General features: G+C 34.6%; 2 protein-coding genes across 2 annotated transcripts; one reads left to right on the forward strand and one right to left on the reverse strand.

The window, feature by feature from the left end:
* The first annotated feature begins 659 nt into the window (after positions 1-659).
* Positions 660-1,592, forward strand: LOC121023272 (olfactory receptor 14A16-like). The gene has a single exon (XM_040465036.1). It carries the CDS (start codon positions 660-662, stop codon positions 1,590-1,592), a length of 933 nt encoding a protein of 310 aa, XP_040320970.1.
* Positions 1,593-22,628: 21,036 nt separating this feature from the next.
* Positions 22,629-23,560, reverse strand: LOC121023273 (olfactory receptor 1C1-like). Its single transcript, XM_040465038.1, is given in 2 exon segments — positions 22,629-23,530; positions 23,533-23,560. Coding segments are annotated over 2 exon segments (930 nt in total).
* Between the last annotated feature and the right edge of the window lie 4,197 nt (positions 23,561-27,757).

Here is a 27,757-nt window from a genome sequence, read left to right on the forward strand (position 1 = left end):
ATACCATGCAACAATAACCCAATGCACACACAAAAAAAAGAAATAAACTTTTTAATAAAGAAAAAAAAGCCTTACCATTTGAAAGTTTTTCAAAATTTCCTGACTCAGGCATAATGGAGGAAGAATGGATAAGTAGAAGAAATGGTGTTTGTTAAAGGCCTTCTTGCTAGTGAATTATGCCAGATGTTTTTATATGCATTATCTAATTGAATCAAATGGGAAAGCTCACTCTGTACATTGAATAAATTTATACTCTGATATTAATTCAAGATTAAAGGATATTAAATGAGTAATTTGGAATTTATATTTGGGGCTGATTCCTCATATTCCATGGTTTGTCTCACTACTTATTGCAATACACATTATAAAACTTTCCATGTTAGATCCAGAGTATAGTCCTTGCTCTAGACAGATAGATGAGGTGGGTGATTTGGAATGGGCTGACACCCCCTTCAGTCATTCCACAGTGTTATCACTGTGGTTCAATGACCTCGATGGAGGCTTTCTGGTGTTACTCTAATGTGGTATTATATAGTTTGATAGATGTACATGACAGAAAGGGAAAAGGAAATTAAGAAACTACAACAATAAATTGTCTTCAGCTGAGTCTTAAGTTGTTTACTTTATTTTTTGTAGTAATTGATTAAATATCCAGAGAAATGGAAAACTTCACCTCTGGAGGAACATTCTTCCTCATGGGCTTCTCAGATATTAGGGAGATCCAGATCTTACATCTGGTCCTGTTTTTGCTAATTTACCTAGCAGCCATACTGGGGAACCTTCTCATCATCACCCTCACCACCAAGGATCATTGGCTCCACACTCCAATGTACTTTTTCCTGAAGAACCTGTCTTTTCTGGATCTCTGCCTCATTTCCATCGCTGTTCCCAAATCCATCATGAACTCTCTAATGAATCAAAACACAATTTCCTTTCTTGGATGTGTTTCACAGGTCTTTTTCTTCTTCCTCTTAGCCAGTACAGAAGTAGCACTACTCACAGTCATGTCTTATGACCGCTATGTTGCCATCTGCCATCCTCTCAGATATGACATCATCATAGGCCGTGAAGCTTGCATACAGATGGCCACCTCTTCATGGATCAGTGGATGTCTCAATGCAATTCTTCATACAGCTTCTACCTTTTCCATATCCATATGCGGGCCTCCTGAAGTTAATCAGTTCTTCTGTGATGTCCCACAACTCCTCTCTCTTGCCTGTTCATATAACATTGGGGAATTAGTAGTCATTGACCTCAGCCTACTGTTAGATTTTGGCTGTTTTGTGTTTATTGATATTTCTTACTATTATGTATTCTCCACTGTGCTGAGGATGCCCTCTATAGAAGGCAGGCACAAAGCTATCTCTACATGTTTGCCTCACCTCATTGTTGTGACTCTGTTTTTCTCTTCTGGGTTTTTTGCCTATTTACACCCCTTATCCAAATCTCCATCACTCTTTGATTTGCTAGTTTCAGTATTCTATACTGTGGTGCCACCCACCATAAACCCCCTCATCTATAGTCTGAGAAATAAGGATATGAAGATGGCACTAAGGAAATTGTTAATGAGAAGATATTGTCTATCAAACTAAAGAGTTAATATTGCATACATTGTGATCTTTTTATTCACTGACATGATTATATAAATAATCCATTTTATAGTCTAGTGATAATACTGGATATATAGAGTAAAAGTTATCATGAAAAATTTAATTGTACTCATTAAAGTGCAGTTAAGAAGCATCCTCATTGTTTAGATCAAGTTGATGACAAAACCCATAGGTTTCTACTTGGAAGTGTACAGATATATGCTGACTTATATTTGTCATACTAATGGGAAGGTCCTTTTCTGTGATGAATGGTAAATTGTACAGGATACTGGAACATCAGAAATAAACTTGGGCTCTTCTAGATAAACTGATAATGTCGTAACTCTTAAGAAAGTTAATATGTAAAACGCCACATGACACAATATACATAATGCATTCTCAAATTAAAGGAAATAGACAGAGGTAGGTGATGTCTGCACAGCACTGTGAATGTATTAAATGCCACTAAACTGTACATATTAAGATGTATAATTTCATGTGTTGATTTCATCTCAACAAGGCAAAAGTAAAAACAATGTGTTGTCCATCTGACTTCCCCTTTTCATAAGGTACTATATGACATTTTCTGGCATCATTTGTGTCCCTGAAGTCTAGTGAGAAGACACAGATATACAAAATGTGATTTTATTCAAAGTGCTAAGTGGAAAAAAATCTGTATTCAAGAATAATCTATCCAGCAAGGCTATCTATTATTCAGAACAGAAGGAGAGATAAAGAATTTCCCAGAAAGGGGCGCCCGAGTGGCTCAGTTGGTTGAACATCCGACTTCGGCTCAGGTCATGATCTCACATTTCATGAGTTCGAGCCCTGAGCCAGGCTCTGTGCTGACAGCTCAGAGCCTGGATCCTGCTTTGGATTCTATGTCTCTTTGTCTCTCTGCCCCTCCCCCGCTCACACTCTGTCCTTTCTTTCAAGCATAAACAAACATCAAAAAAAAATAAATAAATAAAAATAAAAGAATTTCCCAGAAAAACAAAATTAAAGGAGTTGTGATTACTTAACTAACCCTGCCAGAAATATTAAAGGGCACTGTGACACAGTGAAGAAGACAAGAAAGGATCATAGGAAGTCCCCGAAGCAATGAGAAAATGAATAATAAAATGACAATAAATACATATCTATCAATAATAACTTTTCCTTTAAATGAACTAAATGCTCCATTGAAAACACTTAGGTGTCAGTATAGATAAAAACAAAACAATACCCATATATATGCTTCCTACAAGAGACTTCTTTTAGATTTAAAGTTATGTACAGATTTACAGTGGGGGTATGGAAAAACATTTATCCTGCCAAAGAATGCCAAAAGAAAGCAAGAGAAACAATACTTATATCAGACAAACTAGACTTTATAAGAAAGACAATAGCAAGAGATAGAGAAGGACACAATATATTCATAAATGGGACAATCTAACATGAAGATCTAACAGTTGTAAATATTTATGTACCTGACATGGAAGCACACGAATATATAAAATAATAACAAACATAAAGGAATGATTTGATAATGATACACTAATAATAGGGAACTTTAACTCCCCACTGACAAATGCATGAAAGTTAAACAACATGCTGCTAAACACTGAATGGATCAACAAGGAAATGAAAGAAGAAAATTTAAAAACACATGGAATTAAAAATAAACACAATGATCCAAAATCATTGGGATGCAGCAAAAGAAGTCCTATGAGGGATATTTATAACAATACAGGCCTAATTCAAGGAGCCAGACATTTTTAAGATATAAAACCTAATCTTACACCTAAAGTAGCTAGAAAAAGAAAAACAAAGCCTAAATCCAGCAGAAGGTAGGGTATAATGATGATTAGAGCAGAAATAAATGTTATAGAAACCACACACACACACACACACACACACACACACACACACAAACACAAACAACCCACAATAAAACGAATCAATAAAATCAGGAACTGGTTCTTTGAAAAAAATATATACAAACTTCTAGCCAGACTTATCAAAAAGAAAAGTGAAAGGACACAAATAAACAAAATCAAATATGGGACCAGAGAAATAACATGCAACAGCACATAATTTCAAAGAATTATAAAAGTACATTATGAAAAACTATATGTGGATAAATTGAAAACTTAGAAGAAGTGGTAAAATTCCTAGAAATTTATAAAATACCAAAACTGAAATAGTGTGAATTAGTAAACTTGAACAGACTGATGACTTGCATAGGAATTGAATAGTAATCAAAAAATCTCCCAACAAAAGGGGACCAGAGGGCTTCACAGGTAAATTCTACAATACATTTAAAGAAGAGTTATGACCGGGGCACCTTGGTGGGTCAGTTGGTTAAACATCTGACTCTTGACTTTTAGCTCAGGTCATGATCCCAGTGTCCTATCAAGCCATACATTGGGCTATGCATGGAGTGTGGAGCCTGCTTAAGGTGATCTCTCTCTCTAGCTCTGCCACTTTCCACTACTTGCTCACTTTCTCCCTCTCTAAAGTACAAAAATGAGTAAAGAAATAAATAAGAGTTATCACCAAGTCTTCTCAAACTATTAAAAAAAATAGAAAAAAAAAAGGAAAACTTTGAATTTTAGTCTATGAAACTAACATTACCTTGATACCAAAACCAGATAACAACAACAACAAATAAGAAAACTATAGGCCAATATCCCTGATGGATAGAGTGCAAAAATTCTCAATAAAATACTGACAAACCAAAACTAACTACATTTTAAGAAATCATTCATGACAATCAGGTAGGATTTATTCCTAGGTTAAAAGTGTTGTTCAATATTCATATAATGTGAAACACCACATTAATAAAAGAAAGGATAAAAAATGTGATAACTTAAATACATGTAGAATACATGTTGACAAAGTACAACATCTTTTAATAACAAAAACTCTCAAGGAAGGTTTGGAGGAAGTATAATTCAAAATAATAGAGATCATCTATGGAAAATGCACAGCTAGTGTCATCTTCAACGGGGAAAAACTGAGAGCTTTTCCTCTACAGTTAGGAACAAGACATGGATGTCCACTCTCGGCACTATCATTTAACATAATGTTGGAAGTCCTAGACACAGCAATCAGACAACAGAGAAATAAAAGGCATCCAATTTAGCAAGTAAGAAGGAAAACTTTCACTATTGACAAATTTAATATTATATATAAAAAAATCTGAAAGACTCCACCCAAAAATTGCTGGAACTAATAAGTGAATTCAGTAAAGTTGCAGGAAACAAAATCAACGCACAAAAATCTGTTGCATTTATGTACATGAATAATGAAGCAGCAGAAAAGAAAATTAAGAAACCGATCTCATTTACAATTGCACCAAAAGCATAAGATATCTAGGAAAAAACACAACCAGAGGTGAAAGACCTGTACTAGACATTTCCATGTTCATAGATTGCAGGATCAAAGACTGTTAAAATGTCTGTACTATGCAAATCAATATACACATTTAATGCAATCCCCATCAATATACCACCAGCATTTTTTCACAGATCTAGAACAAACAATCCTCTAAATTACATGGAAACACAAAAGACTTGAATAGCGAAAGCAATCTAGAAAAGTGAACACATTATGGAGGCATCACAATTCCAGACTTCAAGTTATATTACAAGGTTGTAGTAAAAAAAACAACATGTTACTGGCACAAAAATAAACATATACACCAATAAACCAGAATTGAAATACCAGAAAAAAGTCCACAACTATATAGTCAATTAATCTTCTATAAAGCAGGAAAGAATATCCGGTGAGGAGTGCCTGGGTGGCTAAGTTCGTCAAGGTTCTGACTTCAGCTCAAGTCATGATCCGATGGTCAATGAGTTCAAGCTCTGTGTCATGCTCTGTGCTGACAGCTCAGAGCCTGGAGCCTGCTTCAGATTCTGTGTCTGTCTTTCTCTCTCTTTGCCCCTCCCCCACTCATTCTCTCTCTCTCTCTCTCTCTCTCTCTCTCTCTCTCTCTCTCCCCCAAAGGAAAACTAAATATTTTTAAAAATTAAAAAATATTTTTAAAAAGTAGGAAAGAATATCCAATAAAAAAAGAGAGTCTTTTCAACAAATGGTGTTGGGAAAACTGTACAACAACATGCAGAAGAATGAAGTTGAACCACTCTCTTATACCATATACAAAAATAAATTCAAAATGGATTATAGACTTAAATGTGAGACTGAATCATAAAAATCCTAGAATAAATCACAGGCACTAAATTCTTTGACATCAGACATAGCAACTTATTACTAGATATGTCTCCTGAGGCAAGGGAAATAATGGAAAAAAATACATGATTAGACATTATCAATATGAAAAGCTTCTGCCTGCACAGTGAAAGAAACAACAAAACTAAAAGGCAACCTAAGGAATGGGAGAATATATTTGCAAATGGCCTGCCCAAATTAGGGTTAGTTTTAAAAATATATAAAGAACATATATAACTCAATATCCAAAAAATGAATAATCCAATTAAATAATGAGAAGACATGAGTAGATCTTTTATCAAAGAAGATATACAGATGGCTGATAGAAAAATGAAAATATGCTCAACATCATTCAACATTAGGGAAATGCAAATCAAAACCAAGATGAGCAAGCACCTCTCACCTGTCAGAATGGCTAAAATTAACAGCACAAGAAGCAACAGGTGTAGGCAAAAATGCAGAGAAAGGGAACCCTCTTGGTGGAAATTCATAGCAATTTTGGAAAACAGTATGGAGGTTCCCGAAAAAGTTGAAAATAGATCTAGATTATAATCTAGTAATTGCATTAGGAGATATTTACCCCCAAATACAAAGATACTAATTCAAAAGGATGAATGCAACCCAATGTTTATAGCAACATTATTTCTAATAGCCAGATTATGGAAAGAACCCAATTGTCCATCAGCTAAAGAATGAATAAAGAAGAAGCAGTGAATATATACAATGGACTATTACTCAGCCATAAAGAAATGAAATCTTGTCATTTGCAACTACATGGATGGAGCTACAGAATATTATGCGAAGAAAAATAAGTCAGTCTGAGAAAGAGAAATGATTTCACTCATATGTGGAATTTAAGAAACAAAACAAATATCAAAGGGAAAAAAGAGAGAAAAGCAAACCCAGAATCAGGCTTTTAGCTATAAAGAACCAACTAATGGGTACCAGAGCAATGTGGGGTGTTTGGGTTAAGGATATAGTGGTGATTAAGGAGTGCACTTGTTGTGATGAGCACTGGGTTTTTGTGCAAGTATTAAATCATCAAATTGTACACCTGCAACTAATGTGTCACTGTATATTAAATAATGGAATTTAAATGAAATCTTCAAAAAAGTATCCGGCAGAACTAGCTATGATAATTAATAAATGTGGTTACACTAAAAAACAGATTTTCAATGCAGATGAAACAACCTTATATTGGAAGATGTTATATAGTACTTTCATACCTTGAGAGTAGAAGTCTGTGTTTGCCTTTGAGTCTTCAAAGGATAGGCTATCTCTCCTTTAGGCACTAATGTATCTGGTGACATTAACTTGAAGCCAATTGTCATTTACAAGAGTGAAAATCCTAGGATACTAAAAAACTATTCTAACTCTATGCCTCTGATTTATAAATAGAACAACAAAGCCTGCATGACAGCACATCTGTTGCCAACATGGTATTAAAAGTTTAAACCTATTCGTGAGAAATACTGCTCAGAAAACAAACAAAAAACATTGATTTTAAAATATTACTATTCAATGACAATGCATCTCGTCACCCAAGAGCTACAATGAAGGTGTAAAATGAGATGGACATTGTTTTTATGCCTGATAACACAACATTTATTCCGTACCCCATGGATCAAGAAGTAATTTTGATTTTCAAATTTTCTTATTTTAGAAGTACGTACCATAAGGATATAGCTATCATGTATAGTGCTTCATCTGATGGATGGTGTTGGGGGTGTAAATTGAAATCCTTCTGGAAATGATTCACCATTAGGTGCTGTTAAGAATCTTCATAACGCCCGATAAGAGGTCAAACATCAACAAGAATTTAAATGAAAGTGATTTTAAACTTCATGGGTGACTTTGAGGGTTTCTTGCTTTCAGGGGGGCAAATAACTGCAGATTTGGTAGAAACGGCAAGAGAACTCTAATTGGAAGTGAAGCCTTTTCTTTCAGGTTGCATAATTTGTTGGCATGTAATTGCTCATAAATTCTTTTATTACTGTTTGTATTTTCAGAGTGTTGGTTGCGATCACTCTTTCATTCATGATTTTATTTGTTTGGGTCCTTTCCTTTCTCTTTATGATCAATCTGGCTGTTATCAACTATCAACTTGTTAATTCTTTCAAAGAACCAGTTACTGGTTTCATTGATTTGTTCTAATGCTTTTGTTTTTCTTTTTGTTTCTTTTTTCTTTTTTTAAATTATTTTTATGTTAGTGATTTCTGCTCAAATCTTTATTATTTCTCTTCTTCGGCTAGGTTTGGGTTTTATTTGCTATTCTTTTTCCAGCATTTTTCTAGGTGTAGGATTAAGCTGTGTATTCGAGACCCCCATTCCTTAATTAGAAAGGCTTGGGTTGCTGTAGACTTCCCTTTTATAACCAACATTGCTGCATCCCAGAGGTTTTGGACTTTTGTGTTTACATTTTCATTGGCTTCCATGTAATTTTTAATTTTGTCTTTAATGTTTTGGCTCACCCATTCATTCCTTAGTAGGATGTTCTTTAATCTCCAAGTATTCATGCTCTTTCCATTTTTTTCCTTCGGGTTGATTCTGAGTTTCATAGTGTTGTGGTCTGAAAATATGCATGGTATGATATCAATCTTTTTGTAATTGTTGAGGGCTGATTTGTTACCCACTATGTGATCTATTCTGGAGAATGTTCCATGTGCACTCTAGAAGAATGTGCATTCTGACGCTTTAGGATGAAATGTTCTGAATAAATCTGTTAAGTCCATGGTTCAATGTGTTATTCAGAGCCATTGTTTCCTTTTTGATTTTCTACTTACCTGATCTGTCCATTACTGTAAGTTGGGTATTGAAGTCCTACTATTATGGTATCATTATTAATGAGTTTTTATTATGTTTGTGATTAATCAAATTTTATATTTGGGTGCTTTATATTGGGGGCATACATATTTACAACTGTTAGGCTTCTTGGTTGATAGACACCTTAACTATGATATAATGTGCTTCTTCATCCTTGGTACAGTCTTTATTTTAAAATCTAGTTTGTATGATATGAGTATGACTATTCCAACTTTATTTTAGTGATCATTAGCATGATAGATGGTTCTCCATTCCCTTTCAATTTGAAGGTGTCCTTAGGTCTAAAATGGGTCTCTTGTAAACAAAATATAGATGGGTCTTGGTTTATTCTTCATTCTGATGCCCTATGTCTTTTGATTGGAACATTTAGTCCATTTACATTGAGAGTGAGTACTGAAAGATATGAAGTTGTGCCATTGTGTTACTTGTTGAATTAGTGTTTCTGATCTCTGAACCATTTTAGTCTTCATTACTTTTTTCATTTTGTTTTGCTTTGTCTTTTCTCCACTCAAAGGACATCCTTAAAATTTCTTGCAGGACTGGTTTAGTGGTTACTAACTTCCTTAATTTTTGTTTATCTCGGAAACTCTTTATCTCTCCTTCTATTTTGAATGAGAGGCTTGCTGTATAAAGAATTCTTGGCTATATATATTTCCAATTTAGCATGCATAATATATCCCACCACTCCTTTCTGACTTTCCAAGTTTCTGTGGATGAGTCTGCTATGAACCAGATCTGTCTTCCTCTATGGGTTAAGGACTTTTTTCTCTTGCTACTTTCATAATCCTTTCCTTGTCTGTATATTTTGTGACTTTAACTATGATATGCCTTGGTCATGGTGGATTCCTGTTGAATCTAATGAAAGTTCTCTGTGCTTCTTGGATTTTGATGTCTGTGTCCTTCCCCAGATTAGGAAAGTTATTTGCTATTATTTGCTCCAATAAATTCTCTTCCCCTTTTTCTCTCTTTTCCCCATCTTGGACTCCTATGAAGTATTATTCAAATGTTGTTGCCTTTTAATAAGTTACTGATTTCTCTAAGTCTTGTTTTGTAATCTCTTGCCTATGTTGCCTTCTTTTTTTCTGCTTCATTATTCTCCATAATTTTGTCTTTTATATCACTGATTTTCTGCCTTGTCTAAATGGACAAATATCTAGAAATATATAAACTATCAAAACTGAAACAGGAAGAAATAGAAAATTTACACATACCCATAACTCAGTAAATAACTTGAATCAGTAATCAAAAAATCTCCCAACAAACAAGAGTCCAGAGCTGGATGGCATTCCATGGGAATTCCATAAAATGTTTAAAGAGGGCTTACACTTATTCTTTTGAAGCTGAATCCAAGAATTAGAAATGGAATGGAAAACTTCCAAACTCATTCTATGGAGCCAACAGTACTTTGATTCAAAAATCAAAGACCCAGGGGCGCCTGGGTGGCGCAGTCGGTTAAGCGTCCGACTTCAGCCGGGTCACGATCTCGCGGTCCGTGAGTTCGAGCCCCGCGTCGGGCTCTGGGCTGATGGCTCAGAGCCTGGAGCCTGTTTCCGATTCTCTGTCTCCCTCTCTCTCTGACCCTCCCCCGTTCATGCTCTGTCTCTCCCTGTCCCAAAAATAAATAAACGTTGAAAAAAAAATTTAAAAAAAAAAAAAATCAAAGACCCTGTGTGATGCTAAGTGAAATAAGCCATACAGAGAAAGACAGATACCATATGTTTTCACTCTTATGTGGATCCTGAGAAACTTGACAGAAATCCATGGGGGAGGTTAAGGGGGGGGGGGGAAAGAGGTTAGAGTGGGAGAGAGCCAAAGCATGAAAGACTCTTAAAAACTGAGAACAAACTGAGGGTTGATGGGGGGTGGGAGGGACGGGAGGGTAGGTGATGGGTATTGGGGAGGGCACCTTTTGGGATGAGCACTGGGTGTTGTATGGAAACCATTTTGACAATAAATTTCATATATTGAAAAAAAAATCAAAGACCCCACAAAAAAGGAAAAATACAGACCAATTTCCCTGATGAACATTGATGCAAAAATTCTCAACAGAACACTATAAAACAGGCTCCAATGATACATTGAAAGACTTATTCACCACAATCAAGTGGTATTTATTCCTGGGATACAAGTTTGGTTCAATATCTGCAAATCAATCAATGTGATACATCACATCAATAAAAGACAGAATAAGAACCACATGATCCTCTAAACAGATGCAGAAAAACATTTAACAAAATACAGCATCCTTTCTTGATAAAAACCCTCAAGAAAGTAGTGATAGAAGAAACATACCTGAAGATCATAAAGGACATATATGAAGCACCCACAACTAATATCATCCTCAATGGGGAAAAACAAAGCTTTCCACCTAAGGTCAGGAACATGACAAGGATGGCCACTCTCACCACTCTTATTCAAGATAGTGTTGGAAGTCCTAGCCTTAGCAATCAAACAGCAAAAAGTAATAAAGAGATTCCAAATTGGCAAGGAGGAAGTTAAGCTTTCCCTCTTTGCAGAAGACATGATACTCTTTGTGAAAAACCCAAAAGACTCCACCAAAAACCTGCTAACTGATCCATGAGTTCAGCAAAATTGTAGGATATGAATTCAATGTACAGTATTCAACTGCATCTCTATACACCATTAATGAAGTAGCAGAAAGAGAAATCAAGGAATTAATTCCATTTATAATTACTCCAAAGACTGTAAAATACCTAGAAATAAATCTAACCAAAGACTTAAAAATCTATACACTGAAAACTACAGAAAGCTTATTGAAGGACAATGAAGAAGACACAAAAAATGGGAAAACATTCCATGTTCATGGATTAGAAGAACAAATGTTGTTAAAATGTTGATACTACCCAAAGCAATCTACATATTCAATGCAATTCCTATAAAATAACATCAGCATTCTTCACAGAGCTGGAACAAACAATTCTAAAAGTTGTATGGAACCAGAAAAGTCCCCCACATAGCCAAAGTAATGTTGAAACAGAAAACAAAAGCTGGAGGCATCACAATTCCATACTTCAAGGTATGTTACAAAGCTCTAATCATTAGCATAGGATGGTAGTGGCACAAAAAGACAAATAAGTCAATGGAATAGAATAGAGAACCCAGAAATGGACCTAGAAGCATATGGCCAAGTAATCCTTGACAATGCAGGAAATAATAGTCAATGGAAAGATACAGTCTCCTCAACAGATAGTGTTGGGAGAAGTGTACAGTGACATGCAGAAGAATAAACCTAGACCACTTTCTTACACCACACAAAATAAACTCAAAATGGGTGAAAGACCTAAACATAGTACAGGAAGCTATTAAAATCCTAGAAAGAAAATAGGCAACAAACTCTCCGATTTTAGCCATAGCAACTTCTTACTTGACATGTCTCATGGGGCAAGGGAAACAAAACCCAAAATGAACTATTGGGACTCATCGAGGTAAAAATATTCTGCACAGCAAAGGAAACAGTCAACAAAATTAAAAGACAATAGATGGAATGAGAGAAGATATTTGCAAATGACATATCAAATAAAAGGTTAGTATCCAAACTGCCTAAAGAATTTATCAAGCTAAACACCCAAAAAACAAATAATCCAATAAAGAAATGGGCAACAAACATTAACAGGCACTCTTCCAAAGAAGACATCCAGATGGATAACAGATACATGAAAACATCCTCAACATCACTCATCAGCAGGGGAATAAAAATCAAAACCACACTGAGACACCACTTCACACCTGTCAGAATGGCTAAAAATAACAACTCAGGCAACAGATTTTGATGAGGATGCAGAGAAAGAGGAACTCTTTTGCACTGCTGTTGGGGAATGCAAACTGGTGCAGCCACTCTGGAAAGTGTGGAGGTTCCTCAAAAATTTAAATATAAAACTACCCTGTGGCCCCAAAATGGCACTACTATATAATTAATCAAAGGATAAAAAATTGCTGATTCAAAGCGGCACATGCCCCCCAATGTTTATAGCAGTGCTATTGACAATAGCCAAAGTATGGGAAGAGCCAGAATGTCCATCGACCGATGAATGAATAAAGAAGATGTGGTATACACGCACACACACACACACACACACACACACTCTCTCTCTAATATTAGTCTGCAATCAAAAAGAATGAAATCTTACCATTTGCAACAACGTGGATGGAACTAGAGTGTATAAGTGAATAAGTCAGTGAGAGAACGAAAGATACAATTTCACTCATATGTGGAATTTAAGAAGCAGAACAGATGAACATAGCATAAGGTAAACAAAAATAAGGTAAAAACAGATGGGGAGAAAAACCATAAGAGACTCTTAAATACTGAAAACAAACTGAGAGTTGATGGAGGGGTGTTGGGTAGGGGGCTGGGCTAAATGAGTGATGGGAATTAAGGAGGTCACATGTGGGGATGAGCACTGGATGTTATACGTAAGTGATGAATCCCTAAATTCTAGTCCTGAAATCATTATTACACTGTTAACTAACTCAGATTTAAATTTAAAATATAATAAATAAATAAATAAATAAATAAATAAAGCCTGACAATGTTACTTAATTGTTGCAATCTCATAATAAACTTTAATGGATAGAGTGGCTTCTTACTGCTGAACAAAGAATTTTTTTTTGACCTGGAATCTACTGGTGAGAAACTATGAAAATTGTTGAAATAACTACAAGTGGATTTAGAATATGACATAAACTTAGTTGATAATCAGGCAGGGTTTTAAAGGATTTACTCCAACTTTGAAAGAAGTTATACTGTGGGTAAATTGCTGACAAAAGAATTAATTATTACAGAGAAATCATCCATGAAGAGAAAGGTCAATAGTTACAGCATATTTTATTATTGTTTTTTTAAAAAAATGTTTGTTACTTATATTTGAGACAGAGAGGGTGGGTAGCTGAGAGAGGGAGAGAGACAGTGTATCCCAAGCAGGCTCTACACTGTCAGTGCAGAGCCCGACATGGGGCTGAAAATCACTAATGTGAGATCTTGACCTGAACCCAAATCAAGAGTTGGTCACTTAACTGAATAAGCCACCCAGACTCCCCTGTTATTGTTTTATATTAAGAAATTTCCACAGCCACCTCCACCTTGATCAACCCTGATTAGTCAGAAGCCATCAACCTCAAGGTAAGACCACCCACCAGCAAAAAGTTTATAACTCACTCAAAACTCAGATGATGGTGAGTATTTTTTACCAATAAATATTTAAATTAAGTATTTAAGTTTTTCTGTAGACATAATACTATTGCACACTTACTAGCCTAGAGTATAAACATAACTTTTATATGCCATAGGAAAACAAAAAAAAAATCATTTGATTCAATTTATTATATTTACTTTGGTGCCATGGTTCAGAACTGAAATTGCCATATCTTTGAAGTACTTCTGTCATTTAAAAAAAATTTTAGGGCACCTGGGTGGCTCAGTCAGTTAAGCGTCTGACTTCAGCTCAGATCATGCTCATGCATTCTGTGAGTTCAAACCCCACAGCTGACAGCTCAGAGCCTGGAGCCTGCTTCAGATTCTGTGTCTCCCTCTCTCTCTGACCCTTCCCTTCTTGAGGTCTCTCTCTCTCTCTCTCTCTCTCTCTCTCAAAAATAAACAAACATTAAAAAATTTAAAAAAATAAAAATAAATAAATAATTTAACGCTTATTTATTTTTGAGAGAGAGAAGTTGAGTGGGGGAGGGAGAGGGAGAGAGGAAGACACAGAATCTGAAGCAAGCTCCAGGCTCCAAGCTGTCAGCACAGAGCCCAATGCGGGGCTCAAACTCATGAGCAGTAAGATCATGACCTGCACCCAAGTCGGATGTTTAACCGACTGAGCCACTCAGGTGCCCTGAGGTACTTCTGTCATTTTTAAAGATATTGGCCAGCGTGAAGGAACCTTATTGAAATAAATTGTATGTTACTTGATATTGAAGTAAAAAAATATTTAAGATATATTGATGGACTGAGTTTAATCATCATTATTCTGAGTCTCCAAAAACTGGTTCTGTATTTGCATTGAGTTTCTTCATAATTCATTCTCCTGGCAATGGATTATAATAAATTGTATTTAATAGTTCTAATTCTGTACACATAGGTATTTTTCATCATAAATATTTTCAGAAGAAAAAAATACTGAATTTGTGTAATATGCAGAGAAAATTTTCAATGACAGTAAATATATATTGATTTATTAGAAAAATGATTTGTGTATCTGTCTCATTTTCAAGTCATTGATTTGTATTATACAAATGCTAGATGTACAATATAAAATATGATTATATATATATATTTGGGAATATATATATTTGGGAATTTTCATGTAAAGTGTAGTTTTCTTAGAAATAAGAACATTGATGGGAGGCCTGGGTGGCTCAATCAGTTAAGCGTCTGACTTCGACTCAGCTCATGATCTCGTGGTTCGTGGGTTTGAAACCCATGTCAGGCTATGTGCTGGCAACTCGAAGCCTGATACCTGCTTTGGATTCTGTGTCTCCCTCTCTCTGCCCCTGCCCCATTCATACTCTGTCTCTCTCTCTGTCTCTCTCAAAAATAAATAAACATTAAAGTTTAAAAAAATAAAACATTGGGAATCCGTCATATAATGGCAATTCATGGATACTCAAAAGTCCATGTTTGTACCCAGAATATATGAATATGTTATTTATATGGAAAAAAAGGACATTGGTGATAGAATTAAATTTATAGACCTTGATATGGAGAGGATATCCTAGATAATCCAGTGGGGCTCAATGTAATCACATAAAATCTTAAAAAATGAGAGCCTTTCTCAACTGTAGTCAGAAAATCAGGAAGATGGCCCGATGAGATGAACCTTACTGGGCAATGTTGACTTTTAAAGATAAAGTAAGGAGGCCCATGATTCAAGGAATGTGGGAAACCTCTAGAAGCTGGAAAATGCAAGGAAACAGATTTTTCCCTAAAGATTTGAGACTATAACATAGCCATGAGACACCATAATTTTATTTCAGTAAGTCTGACCTATAAAAACGTGCAATTTGTGCTTTTAAGCTATTAGGCTTATGGTAATCTGTATGTGCAATAATAGAAAACTAAAACACTGAATGAAAGTCAGTATTTCATTATCCATGTGCCACATTTGATCTATAGGATGTTTAAAATTGATTAGAGGAGAAATATTCTATCTATCTATCTATCTATCTATCATCTATCTATCATCATCTACACACTCTCAAAATGTCTTTAACTGTTAAAACATTTTGCATATTCAAAAAACTAGACCCTATAAATCACACCTGGAATGGAAATTTTGTAACTATATCCAACAACAGATGTGAATCTCAGAGACAATATTAAGCACAAGAAACTGGACATACAGGATGTACCCTGTAAAATGTCATTCATCTTCTATAAATATTTAAAACAGGATGTTTTCAGAAGTCAGGATAACACTTACGTTCAGTGTTGAGTTGTAAAGGAGGTTCTGGGGTGTGATTTGTTCTACATATTCTAGATGCTGATAAAATGGGTATGTGAAGTTTGTAAAATTATGTTCAGCTGTATTCATAAAATATGTGCACTCTTATTTATGTAAAATATACATAAAGTATTTAACCAAAGAAGTAAAGCCCCTCAGATGTTGAGGGAGTAGAAAAATATTTTTGACCCAATGATAATGAATATCCACCTGTGCTCTGGAACAACCTGAAAAGGAGTTGGGTGATTTTACACATGTCTGAGGGAGGAGACTTTCCTGGCCTTGGCACAGATCACCGTAGTTGGAGAACCATAAAATGTGGCAAATATAAAAATACATAATGGTATCATAAAACAAAGATTTTGTTTACACCCAGGGTGCATTAGATACTAAGAAAGAACAAAGACTCCCGATTATGACTGCAAATTGATTATTCACTATACTGGCAGAAACATTGAGTGCTATTCACCATCAGATTTATTTTTTTGTTTGTTTATTTATTTTTTTAATTTTGAGAGACAGTGAGGTGGAGGATCAGAGGGAGTGGGAGAGAGAGAGAATCCCCAGCAAGTTCCCCACTCTTAGTGGCTGAGTCAAGGTCAAGACTTGGATGCTCAACCAATTGAGCCACCCAGACACCACCAGATTTATTTGATTTAACAAATCAGTGTGATATCACACTTTTTGCATACAGAAATATCTAGAATCAGATCCACACTGCTCTGCCCAAATGGATGCTATTTGGATTAATAGAATGTTAATGTAATTTTACACATATATTTCACTTCTGTGATATTAAAATATTGCCTGAAACATGGCACAATGTAACAAATTCTATTCTCTAGTTACAAATTTTTCCTGTGCTAATAAGTAACTTTACCAACACCTTTTCTTCCCATAATAATTGAAGCAACAATATTGCTATATCATGGATTATCTGCTGAGTATGTTGGTAAAAGTCACTGGGGTATACGGACATCCTGCTGAACACAATACCAGCTGAAATGATCTCTACAGATATGGGTAATGGTCTTTCCATAACTTATATTTACTTAGTTGTGAAGAAAAAACAGTTATGTAACAAAGGGCTTGAAACTTTATTGTTAGGGGGCCTACCAAAAAAAAAACAAAAAAAAAAAAAAAAAAGGAAAACCAAATCAATAATGTTTACAACAAGGCAATTTTTTAAATACAAAATTATGACCAAAGACTTAAAATTCCAGGCCACGAACATATGAAGATGAGACAAAATATCTAGAACTAGTGTGAAAAATTCTGTGATGAGTATTAATACAGAAGCCAATAGATGTAAAGAAACATGGCAATCAAAGGCATTTTACTGGTAGATGGAAAACTTTAATTTTGGAGGGTGAAATACAGGAAGGTAAGATTGTTTTTACTGAATTATAAGGAGAGAAAGTATATGATAGCCAGAAAAGCCTAATGCATAATGACAGATTCCAAGATCTAGAAGTTATTCTGTGTGAATGAAGAAGATGCTTTCTACAAAAGAGTGAATGGAAAATAACATTAGAAAAGAGATGATTTTAGGGGCGCCTGGGTGGCTCAGTCGGTTAAGTGGCCAACTTCAGCTTAGTTCATGATCTCGCGGTCCATGATTTCGAGCCCCGCGTGGGGCTCTGTGCTGACAGCCAGAGCCTGGAGCCTGTTTCAGATTCTGTGTCTCCCTCTCTCCGACCCTCCCCTGTTCCTGCTCTGTCTCTCCCTGTCTCAAAAATAAATAAAACGTTAAAAAATTAAAAAAAGAAAAGAGATGATTTTATGGTATGTAAAGAAAAAAAATCCAATCTGAAGTCAAACGAAATGAAGAAGAAAATTGTAAAAATTGCTGATGATCCCAATAACCAGAGTTACTTTATTATATTTTGCATTATATATTTTATATTTTTCTAACATACAAATATAGATAAATGTGTGAGCACATACATATTTTACAAAGATGATATGAATCCTTACATGCTCTTTAGTGCACTATTTTCTTTCACAAAACAATATGTGATATGCATTTTTCAAGTCCACATATAGGATTTACACTATCATTTTTATATCTACATTAAAAAGCTTGGAATATTATCTTTTATCCATTTTGAATAAATATTAAGAACACTTTAAACATTCTTTAATTTTATTATAAAAATAAGTTATATGAACATCAGTGGATTATATATTGAAAGGCAGATAGAAAGACAGAAAGAGAGAAATTTTTTTATATTTCTTTGCAGTGAAATTTTCTAAAAAAAAACCTCTTAGATGTCTGGGCCTATTAGAACACAAAATTTTTATAAACAGATAAATTATGCTAGATCCCACAATGAGGGTACTTCTGAAATAGGTTATAGTTCCTTGCTTCCTCTTTAGATGTATATGTATTGCAGATCATTTCCTTAATTTATCAATAGAATTTATAACTATTTCAATATTTTAGAAAAAATATGATATAATTGGCTTTCTTCTTTGTGAAATATAAGTTAATAAAAGCACTGAACACTGAACACATTTATAGTCTAACCTTTTCTTAATATTTTCACATGGTATTTGTATTTGCTTTAATTAATTAGCTTTTACATTTATTCTGTTCTTGAGTGTTTTTATAGCTATACTTCCAAAACTTGAATTTTTCATATTTCTCTATTTCTTTATTAAGCATGTTTTGTTTAATTGTTACAAAATGAGATGAAAGTTCAAGGGATAAAACTTAACTCATTTTTAAGTGGTATATGGTTTGTTTAGTTTATATTCAAAGTCTTCTCTTTTTTATATAAATTATAACAGTACAGTGGTAGCAGTATAGAGAATAAAAACTAAGAGATTAGGGAAAAAGGAACAATTTATTTATTTTTTTATCAAAACTTCCTTGTCACTCTTAAATGTTCTGGGGTACCTATATTCACATCCTATAGTAAAACAACCACTCAAACAATTATATGTGACATCTATGGTTCCTCATCTGCCCAATCTTATGAGTGGCTGGGAAGGAAATGTTAGCAGGTAAGTCTGTGCCTAATCTTTCCTCTTCTAATGACACATGTAAAAAGAAATAACCAGATCAAATCTTTTTTTTTTTTTTTTGTAATTAATGAGATCTAATGAGATCTTCTGACAGTAATTTCTAGCAGAAAGGGAACTAAAAGTGTTACTTATGGAATGTTGTTTAGGAGGATATACCCCACTTCTCTGGATTGCTTATGGTAAATAAATGTAGAATTAATGGGTAAGTAGGCAAGGATGCTGAAACATAGGTACCAATTATATAGTCATTTTATACTGAGTGGAGCAGTTTCTTGATCTAAGTACCTCCTTCTGTGCAAGGTAATATCCATCAAGTATGATTTGGAGACATCATATGTTACATGTAGGTCATGGCATGGTTTTCTTTTTTCTTTCTTTCTTTCTTTCTTTCTTTCTTTCTTTCTTTCTTTCTTTCTTTATATTTTTTTAAAATTTGAAGTAGAGTTAATATACATGAGTTTCAGGGATACAACAGTGAACATTGTGTGTAATCTATATATTACACAATGCTCACCATGGTAAGTGTAGTTTCCATCTGTTACCATACAAAAGTATTACAATATTATTGACTCTATTCCCTATGCTATACCTTTCATCCCCGTGACTTACATATTTTATAAAAGGGGATTGTACCACTTAATCTCTTTAGATATTTTGCTCATCCACCATCCCCACCCCTCTGGGAACCACCAGTTTGTTCTCTGTACATGCCTGTTTCTATTTTTGTTTGCCTTTGTTTTGTTTCGTTGTTTATATCCCAATTATGAGTAAAAACATATGGTGATTGTCTTTGTGTCCAACTAATTTCACTTAACATGATACGTTCTATGTTCATCAATGTTGTGAATGACAAGATTTTATGGTCTTTTATCAATGAGTAATATTCTATTGTGTATATATATCATATTTTCTCTGTCCAATCACATATTGATGGACATTTAGGTTTTTTCCCTATCTTGTCTGTAATAAACATAATAAAACAATGTTGCAATAAACATAGCATGCAAATATCTTTTTGAATTAGTGTTTTGGGTGAATACTCACAGTGAAATTACTGGATCATATGGTATTTCTTTTTTTCCCAATATTCGGAGGAACTTCCATACTGTTTTCCATAGTGGCTGAATCAATTTACATTTTTACCAATAGGACACAAGTATTCCCTTTCCTTCATATCCTCACCAACAGCTAACATCATACTTAATGGGGAACAACTGAAAGCTTTCCTCTAAGATCAGAAACAATGCAAGGATGTCCATTCTCAGCACTTTTCTTCAACATATCACTGGAAATCCTGGCTGCAGCAATCAGACTAAATAAATAAATAAATAAATAAATCACAACCAACTGTGTAAAGAAAAAGTAAAACCTACCTATTTACAGATCACATGATAGTACATAAAAAGCCCTAAAGAATCCCCCAAGCACTATAGAACTGGCAAATGAATTCAGTAAAGTTACAGCCCACAAAAATTATATCTATATATCTATATCTATATCTATATCATCTATATCTATATCTATCTGTTGCTTTTCTATATATAAATAAAAAAGGAGCCTGAAGATAAATTAAGAAAATTATCCTATTGACATCAGTAAGAATAAAATACCTAAGACTAAATTTAGCCAAAGACATGAAAGACCTGTACTCTGAGGACATAAGACATTGATGAAGAAAATTGAAGATAATACAAACAAATGGAAACATATGTCATGCTCATAGTCCATCTTAATAGGATAAAGAAGGTCTGGTGAGCTGCACCCATTTTATGAGGCTATGCTTTTCTTGTGTCTTGCAATCACCTATATCCTTTAAACTACTGAAATATGATACTAAAATTTTTATTTCTCATGAAATAAATTTATTTTATTTTATTTTTTTATTTTTTATTTTTTATTTTTATTTTTATTTTTATTTATCCTAGTGGGTAAGTGGAATTATGGTTTCTATGGCAAGTTTGAAGGATACCAAATGCATTATAAAACACCCAGTTCATGCTACCAGGTTACAATTTTGTGCAAATTTACCTATATATTTCCTTGTTTTTTCTATGCTTATTTATTTACTTTGAGAGAGAGAGAGCATATGTGAGGAAGGGAGCAACAGAGAGAGGGAGGGAGAGAATCCCAAGCAGGCTTTTTGTTGTCAACACAGAGAACAATACAGGGCTCAAACTCATGGACTGTGATATCATGACCTGAGTCAAAATCAAGAGTCAGATACTCAATTGACTGAGCCACCCAGGAGTCCCCAACTTTTAAATTTCTGATCTGGTCTAAGAAAGATTCATGATATATGGTGTAGACAGACTGCTGCATATCTACTTCCACCCCCCCCCATCACTATCATTTCCCTCTTCCTTACTGATCCCTCCTATGTGCTGCCATTTGTGTCATGATTTTCCTGAAGCTCATCATCCGACAGGTAAAGTCTTGCAAGGTGTTTATGGTAAAAGGATATAGAATTTTCCATTACATAGCTGTTCCATCTCAGCTGGCTATTTAGATATTTGCAAAAGAAAGAATTCAAGTAACTTGGGTTAGGTCACTATTTTGGTTGTGGGAAACTGCTAAATGTTTAGACCTTTACTCTGAGTCTGCAACAATTGATTTAAGGATTGAACACTTATGAAACACAAATTAATAAAGAGAAGAAAAGTAACAACTAATAAAAATTGTAGAATAAAGAGTGTAATATTATTTATTCCTGGAAAAATAACTATTGGTAATGTAATATCTCATGGCTCAACGTGGTAAAGGTAACCAGTCCAGAATTTACCTGTATGATATTTGAAATCCTAAAACAGACATCACCAAACCCTAATAGTATTCTGTATGCAAAATTATAACCCTAAGCAACTTTCTACACATAAAACTTTCATAAGGGATTGAGATAACCTTTGGGAAAGATAATATTTTACTACACAAATATGAAACAACTATCCTTTCTTATTAGATAAAACTGAAGGTTACAAGTCATCACTCCAGCTTTGTTTGTTTATTTATTTTTAATGTGAATGTGCATTCCTTACTTTGCATTATAAATTAGGAATGCAAGGACCTTACCATTCCACTTTACTATGAAGCTAGTATTTGTGTCCATGACTACTTATTTAAATTTGGACTCATAAAATTTCAAGTTCAGAATGGTTTATCTTAATCTATGATATTTGTGAAATTTATCACAGAGACTGATAATTTTCACAAGAATATATTTGTACTGGAGCCAGAGATTCCTTACTCACAAAGTAGGGCAATACACACACTATATAACTTCCCTGAAATTCATTTTCCCTATCTGAAAGATGGATTTATAATTTTATCTAATTTTTATACTCTGCGAATTATATGTGATAATCTATATAAAGCATTTATCATCATTTCCAGCATGACAGAGACATTTATTAGCTGTTATTTGCTTTTATTACTGTTACTATGATCACCCATGAATGCACATTTTATTACCATATTCATGATGTCTAATTCAGCCATTAGGTATTCATGATTGCTGCTAAAAGTGTAAATCTTTACAAAGCATTTTCTGAAGTGTTCTCTTCATGTCGTTGTTCCTTAGACTGTAGATGAAAGGATTTACCATTGGAGTCACCACTGTATACATGATGGCTAACAAGGTGTCACTCTCAGGGATAAAAGAGGAGGAGGGGGTGAAATAGACAGCACTGGCGGTGCCATAGAACAACACCACCACTGACAGGTGGCAGCCACAGGTGGAGAAAGCTTTCTGTTTCCCCTGAGTAGATGTGATCTTCAGGATCATGGAGATCAGTCCATAAGATATGAGGATGCAGATAAGGGGAGTGAGAGCAAATAGACCTCCCACTATAAAAATAACCATCACATTGAGGGATATATCAGAGCAAGAGAGCTTCAAGAGAGGGTTGAGATCACAGAAGAAATGGTGGATGATATTGGAAGCACAGAAGTACAGATGTGCCATTAAGAGAGTGTGTAAGAGGGCATGGAGATAAGTGACAATCCAGAGCCCAGCCACTAGTTGGACACAAAAGTGCAGATTCATAATTGAAGTATAATGTAAAGGGCGGCAAATTGCCACATACCTATCGTATGCCATCACACAGAGAAGAAGGCTGTCCATATTCACAAAAGAAATGAAGAAGAAAAGCTGGCTGAGGTATCCTATGAAAGAGATTGTCTGTGTATCAGTCACGATGTTCACTATCATTTGGGGGATAGTAGTCGAGGTAAAACAGATATCAACAAAGGCCAAGTTACTAAGGAAGAAATACATGGGTAAATGGAGGTGAAAGTCAAAGCCCACAACCAAGATGATGAGCATGTTGCCTGATATAGTGATTAAGTACATACATAGGAAGAGCACAGATAGGAAATGTTGCTGCTCTGCTGATCCAGAAAGTCCCAGAAGGACAAAATCCTGATAATTGTTAGATTTCCTGTTTCCATCTTCCCAACAAATCTAGGAAAGAAAAATATTAAATTGTAAAGACTAGAAATGTTAACTATTTCACACACATGTGTGTGCATGTTTGTGTGTGTGCATGTGTGTGTGTGTGTGTAATAAAGTACCATTCAAATTCTTTGTGCTCACCAATTATATCTTGTATTTACGACATTGTCTATATATTCACATAGACATGTTGGGCATAACAATCTAAACTTTTTTCAAGAAAGAATGTTTTTTTTCCTTCAAACAAAAATGAAAAATTTCTGCATAATATCTTCTTTTTAAAAAAATGTTTATTTATTTATTTATTTTGAGAGACAGAGTATGCAAATGGGGGAGGGGCAGAGAGAGAGGGAGAGAGAGAATCCCAGGCAGTCCCAGGCTGTCTGCACAGAGCCTGAAGCAGGGCTTGATTTTGACCTGAGCCAAAATCAAGAGATGGACACTTAAACAGACTCAACCACCCAGATATCCCTGCAACAATCTTTGAAAATTATCAATACATACCTTCCTCCTTAAGACTTTTGCCAATCAACAATTTTCCTCCCCACTATATATCCACAGGCCTGAGCATTCATTTAGATTCATTTAGATTCCTAGTCAAGGGTGAAAAAACAGAGAGTAATGAAATACAGATAATCATGTTTCTCTCTATAGATAATTATATTGTATCACTGTGGGAGTATTTACTTATTAAAGTGTATTTATTTATTTATTATTTTTTTTTAAATTTTTTTTTCAACGTTTATTTATTTTTGGGACAGAGAGAGACATAGCATGAACGGGGGAGGGGCAGAGAGAGAGGGAGACACAGAATCGGAAACAGGCTCCAGGCTCTGAGCCATCAGCCCAGAGCCTGACGCGGGGCTCGAACTCCCGGACCGCAAGATCGTGACCTGGCTGAAGTCGGACACTTAACCGAATGTGCCACCCAGGCGCCCCAAGTGTATTTATTTATATAATTTAAGGGGACAGGTCTTGAACCAGGACACCATTTTCTCCCTTGAGGTCAGCACACTGGAGACTATACAAAGTTCCAAATACATCTTTTTTTTTTAATGTTTATTTAGCTTTGAGAGAGAGAGAGACAGAGTGCAAGTGAGGAAGGGGCAGAGAGAGAGAGGGAGGGAGACACAGAATCCAAAGTAGGCTCCATGCTCTGAGCTGTCAGCACAGAGAACAATATAGGACTCAAACCCGTGAACTGTGAGATCATGACCTGAGATGAAGTTGGACGCTCAACCAACTGACCCACCCAGACACCCCCCAAATTCATCTTCTAATGTGAGTTGGTTTTATATTTTTTGTGAGTTGGTTTCTCCCTTATTTTTATAAATATTAGTTTTAATTTTAATATGATAAATACTGATAATGGTAAATCACATAAACTGAAAGTCGTTGGAGGGGTCTTCATTTATTATTTTGTTTTGTTTTCTTTTTTGACATATTGAAATGATCATATGGATCTTATCCTTTCTGTTATTGACGTGCTGTATCAAATTGATTGATTTGCAAAGATTGCAACCCAGGAATAAATTTCACTTGATGGGATTGAATGTTGTTGTTGTTGTTGTTGTTGTTGTTGTTGTTGTTGTTGTTTTAATATATTATTGAATTTGGTTTGCTAGTATTTGATTAGAATTTTTGCATCTATACTTATCCGGGATATTGGCCTGTTCTCTTTTTAGTGGTGTGTTTATCCAGTTTTGATATTACAGTAATGCTGGCTTCATAGAACAAATTTGGAAGTTTTCCTTTTTCTTCTATTTTTTTACAATATTTTTTGAGAATAATTGGTATTAATTTTTCTTTAAATGTTTGGTAGAATTCACCTGTGAAGCCATCTGGCCCTGGACTTTTGATTGTTCAGTTTTTGGTTTTTTGTTTTTTTTTTTTTTTTTTTTTATTACTGGCTCAATTTATTTAGTGGTTATTGGTATGTTCAAATTTTCTATTTCTGACTGTTTCAGTTTTGGCATTTCATGTTTCTAGGAATTTATCCATTTATTCCAGGTGGTCCAATTGGTTGGCATATACTTTTTCATAATATTCACTTATAATTGTTTGTATTTCTGTGGTGTTATTTGTTATTTTTCCTCTCTCATTTATGATTTTTTTATATGAACATTGTTTTTCATTTTTTCTGATAAGTCTGGCTAGAGATTTATCAATTTTATTGATTTCATTTCAAAGAGGCATCTTATTTATTCGATGTGTACTATGTATTTTTTGTTTTTTTTTTAAGTTTCTATGTCATTTATTATTTAACTGTTTTAACGTTTATTTATGTTTGAGAGAGCTAGAAAGAGCATGAGTGGGGAAGGGACAGAGAGAGAGGGAGACACAGAATGTGAAGCAGGCTACAGGCTCTGAGCTGGAAACACAGAGCCTGATGAAAAGCTTGAACCCTTGAACCATGAGATCATGATCTGAACCAAGTCAGATGGTTAATGGACTGAGCCACCCAGGCATCCCTCTATATCATGTATTTCTGGTTAAATCTTTATTATTTATTTTATTCTGCTGAATATACGTTTTGTTATTTTTATTTTTCTAGTCCCTGTGTAAGGTTGTTTATTTGAGATTATTCTTGCTTCTTGGGGTAGGCCTGTATTGCTACACACTTCCCAATTAACACTGCTTTTGCTTCACCCCAAATGTTTTGGACTGCTATGTTTTCATGATTTTTTCCATGTACTTAAAAAAAATTCTTATTTGATTTCCTGGTTGTCCATTGATTGTTTAGTAGCATGTTATTTAATGTCTATATTTTTGTGGTATTTCCAGAATTTTTCTTGTGGTTCACTTCCAGTTTCATATCATTGTGGTCAGTTAAAATGCATGGTATGACTTTGATCTTTTTGAATCAAGTTTGATAAAACTTGTGTGTATCCTAATGTGGATGCTATTCTGGAGTACACCCAATGTGTATTTGAAAACAGCGTGTACTATGCTGTTTTAGGATGGAATGTTCTGAATATATTTGTTAAATCCACTTGTTTGAGTGTGTCATTTGAAGAATTGTTTCCTTGTTCTGTTTAGAAATCTGTCCATTAACATAAATGAGGTGTTAAAGTTCCCTATTATTATTGTATTACTATTAGTTTCTTTATGTTTGTTATGAACTGTTTTATGTATTTGAGTGATTTGTTGGATGCACAAATATTTACAGTTGTTATAGTTTCTTGATATATTGTCCCCTTTACAATTTTACAGCATCCTTCTTCCACTTTTGTTACTGTTTTTGTTTTAAAATCTAGTGGTTTTTTTTTTTTCTGATATAACTATTGCTACTACAGCTTTAAAAAAAAATGCTTGTTTTTGAGAGAGAAGGGGGACGGGCAGAGAGAGGGAGAAGAGGATCTGAAGCAGGTTCTGCACTGTCAGCAGAGAGCCGGATGTGGGGCTCAAACTCACAACCTGTGAGTCGCGACCTGAGCCAATGTTCGACGCTTGACCAACTGAGTCACCCAGGTGCCCCAACCACTCCAGCTTTCTTTTGGCTTCCATTTGGATAGTAAATATTTCTCCATCCTCTCACTTTCAATCTGCTGCTGTTTTTAGGTTTAAAATGAGTCTTTTGTGGGCACATCATAGATGGGTCTTTTTTTTTTTCTAACTTGTTCTTTCATCATATGCCTTTTGATTGATTGAAGCATTTAGCTCATTTACATGAAAAGTAATTATTGATAAATATTTATTTATTGTTAGTTTATTATTTGTTCTGCAGTTGTTTCTGAACACTTTCTCTGATCCTTTCTTGTCTTTCTCTGTTTCACGTTGTGCTGATTTTCTTTAGTGGTATATTTGGATTTCTTTCACTTTATTCTTTCCATATTATTAGTGGTTCTGGATACTTGGTTACCATTAGGTTTGTATATAATGACTTCTACATATAGGCTATGTTAAGTTGATGGCTATTTAAATTTGTATACATTCTTTCCCCTTCTCCTCTCTATATTTCAGGTATATGTTATTATATTTTATATCCTTTTTTGTCAGTTCACTGATTTTTGAGGGTGTGTGCAAATATTCACATTTACTGTTTTTGTGTTTCCTATCTTTAAACTGTCACTTTTGGTCTCTCCTTTCCCCTCAAAGATTCCCTTGTATTATATCTTGCAGAGCTGGTTTAATGATCACAAACTCATTTAGTGTTTGTTCATCTGGGGAATTCTTTATCTGTCCTTATATTC

This window comes from Herpailurus yagouaroundi, unplaced genomic scaffold (genome assembly GCF_014898765.1).
Source record: "Herpailurus yagouaroundi ecotype Mexico unplaced genomic scaffold, PumYag 542, whole genome shotgun sequence".
Classification (NCBI taxonomy): Eukaryota; Metazoa; Chordata; class Mammalia; order Carnivora; family Felidae; genus Herpailurus; species Herpailurus yagouaroundi.

Coding starts and splice junctions, on each gene's coding strand:
- LOC121023272 (XM_040465036.1), top strand. CDS start 660: ATGGAAAACTTCACCTCTGGAGGAACATTCTTCCTCATGGGCTTCTCA.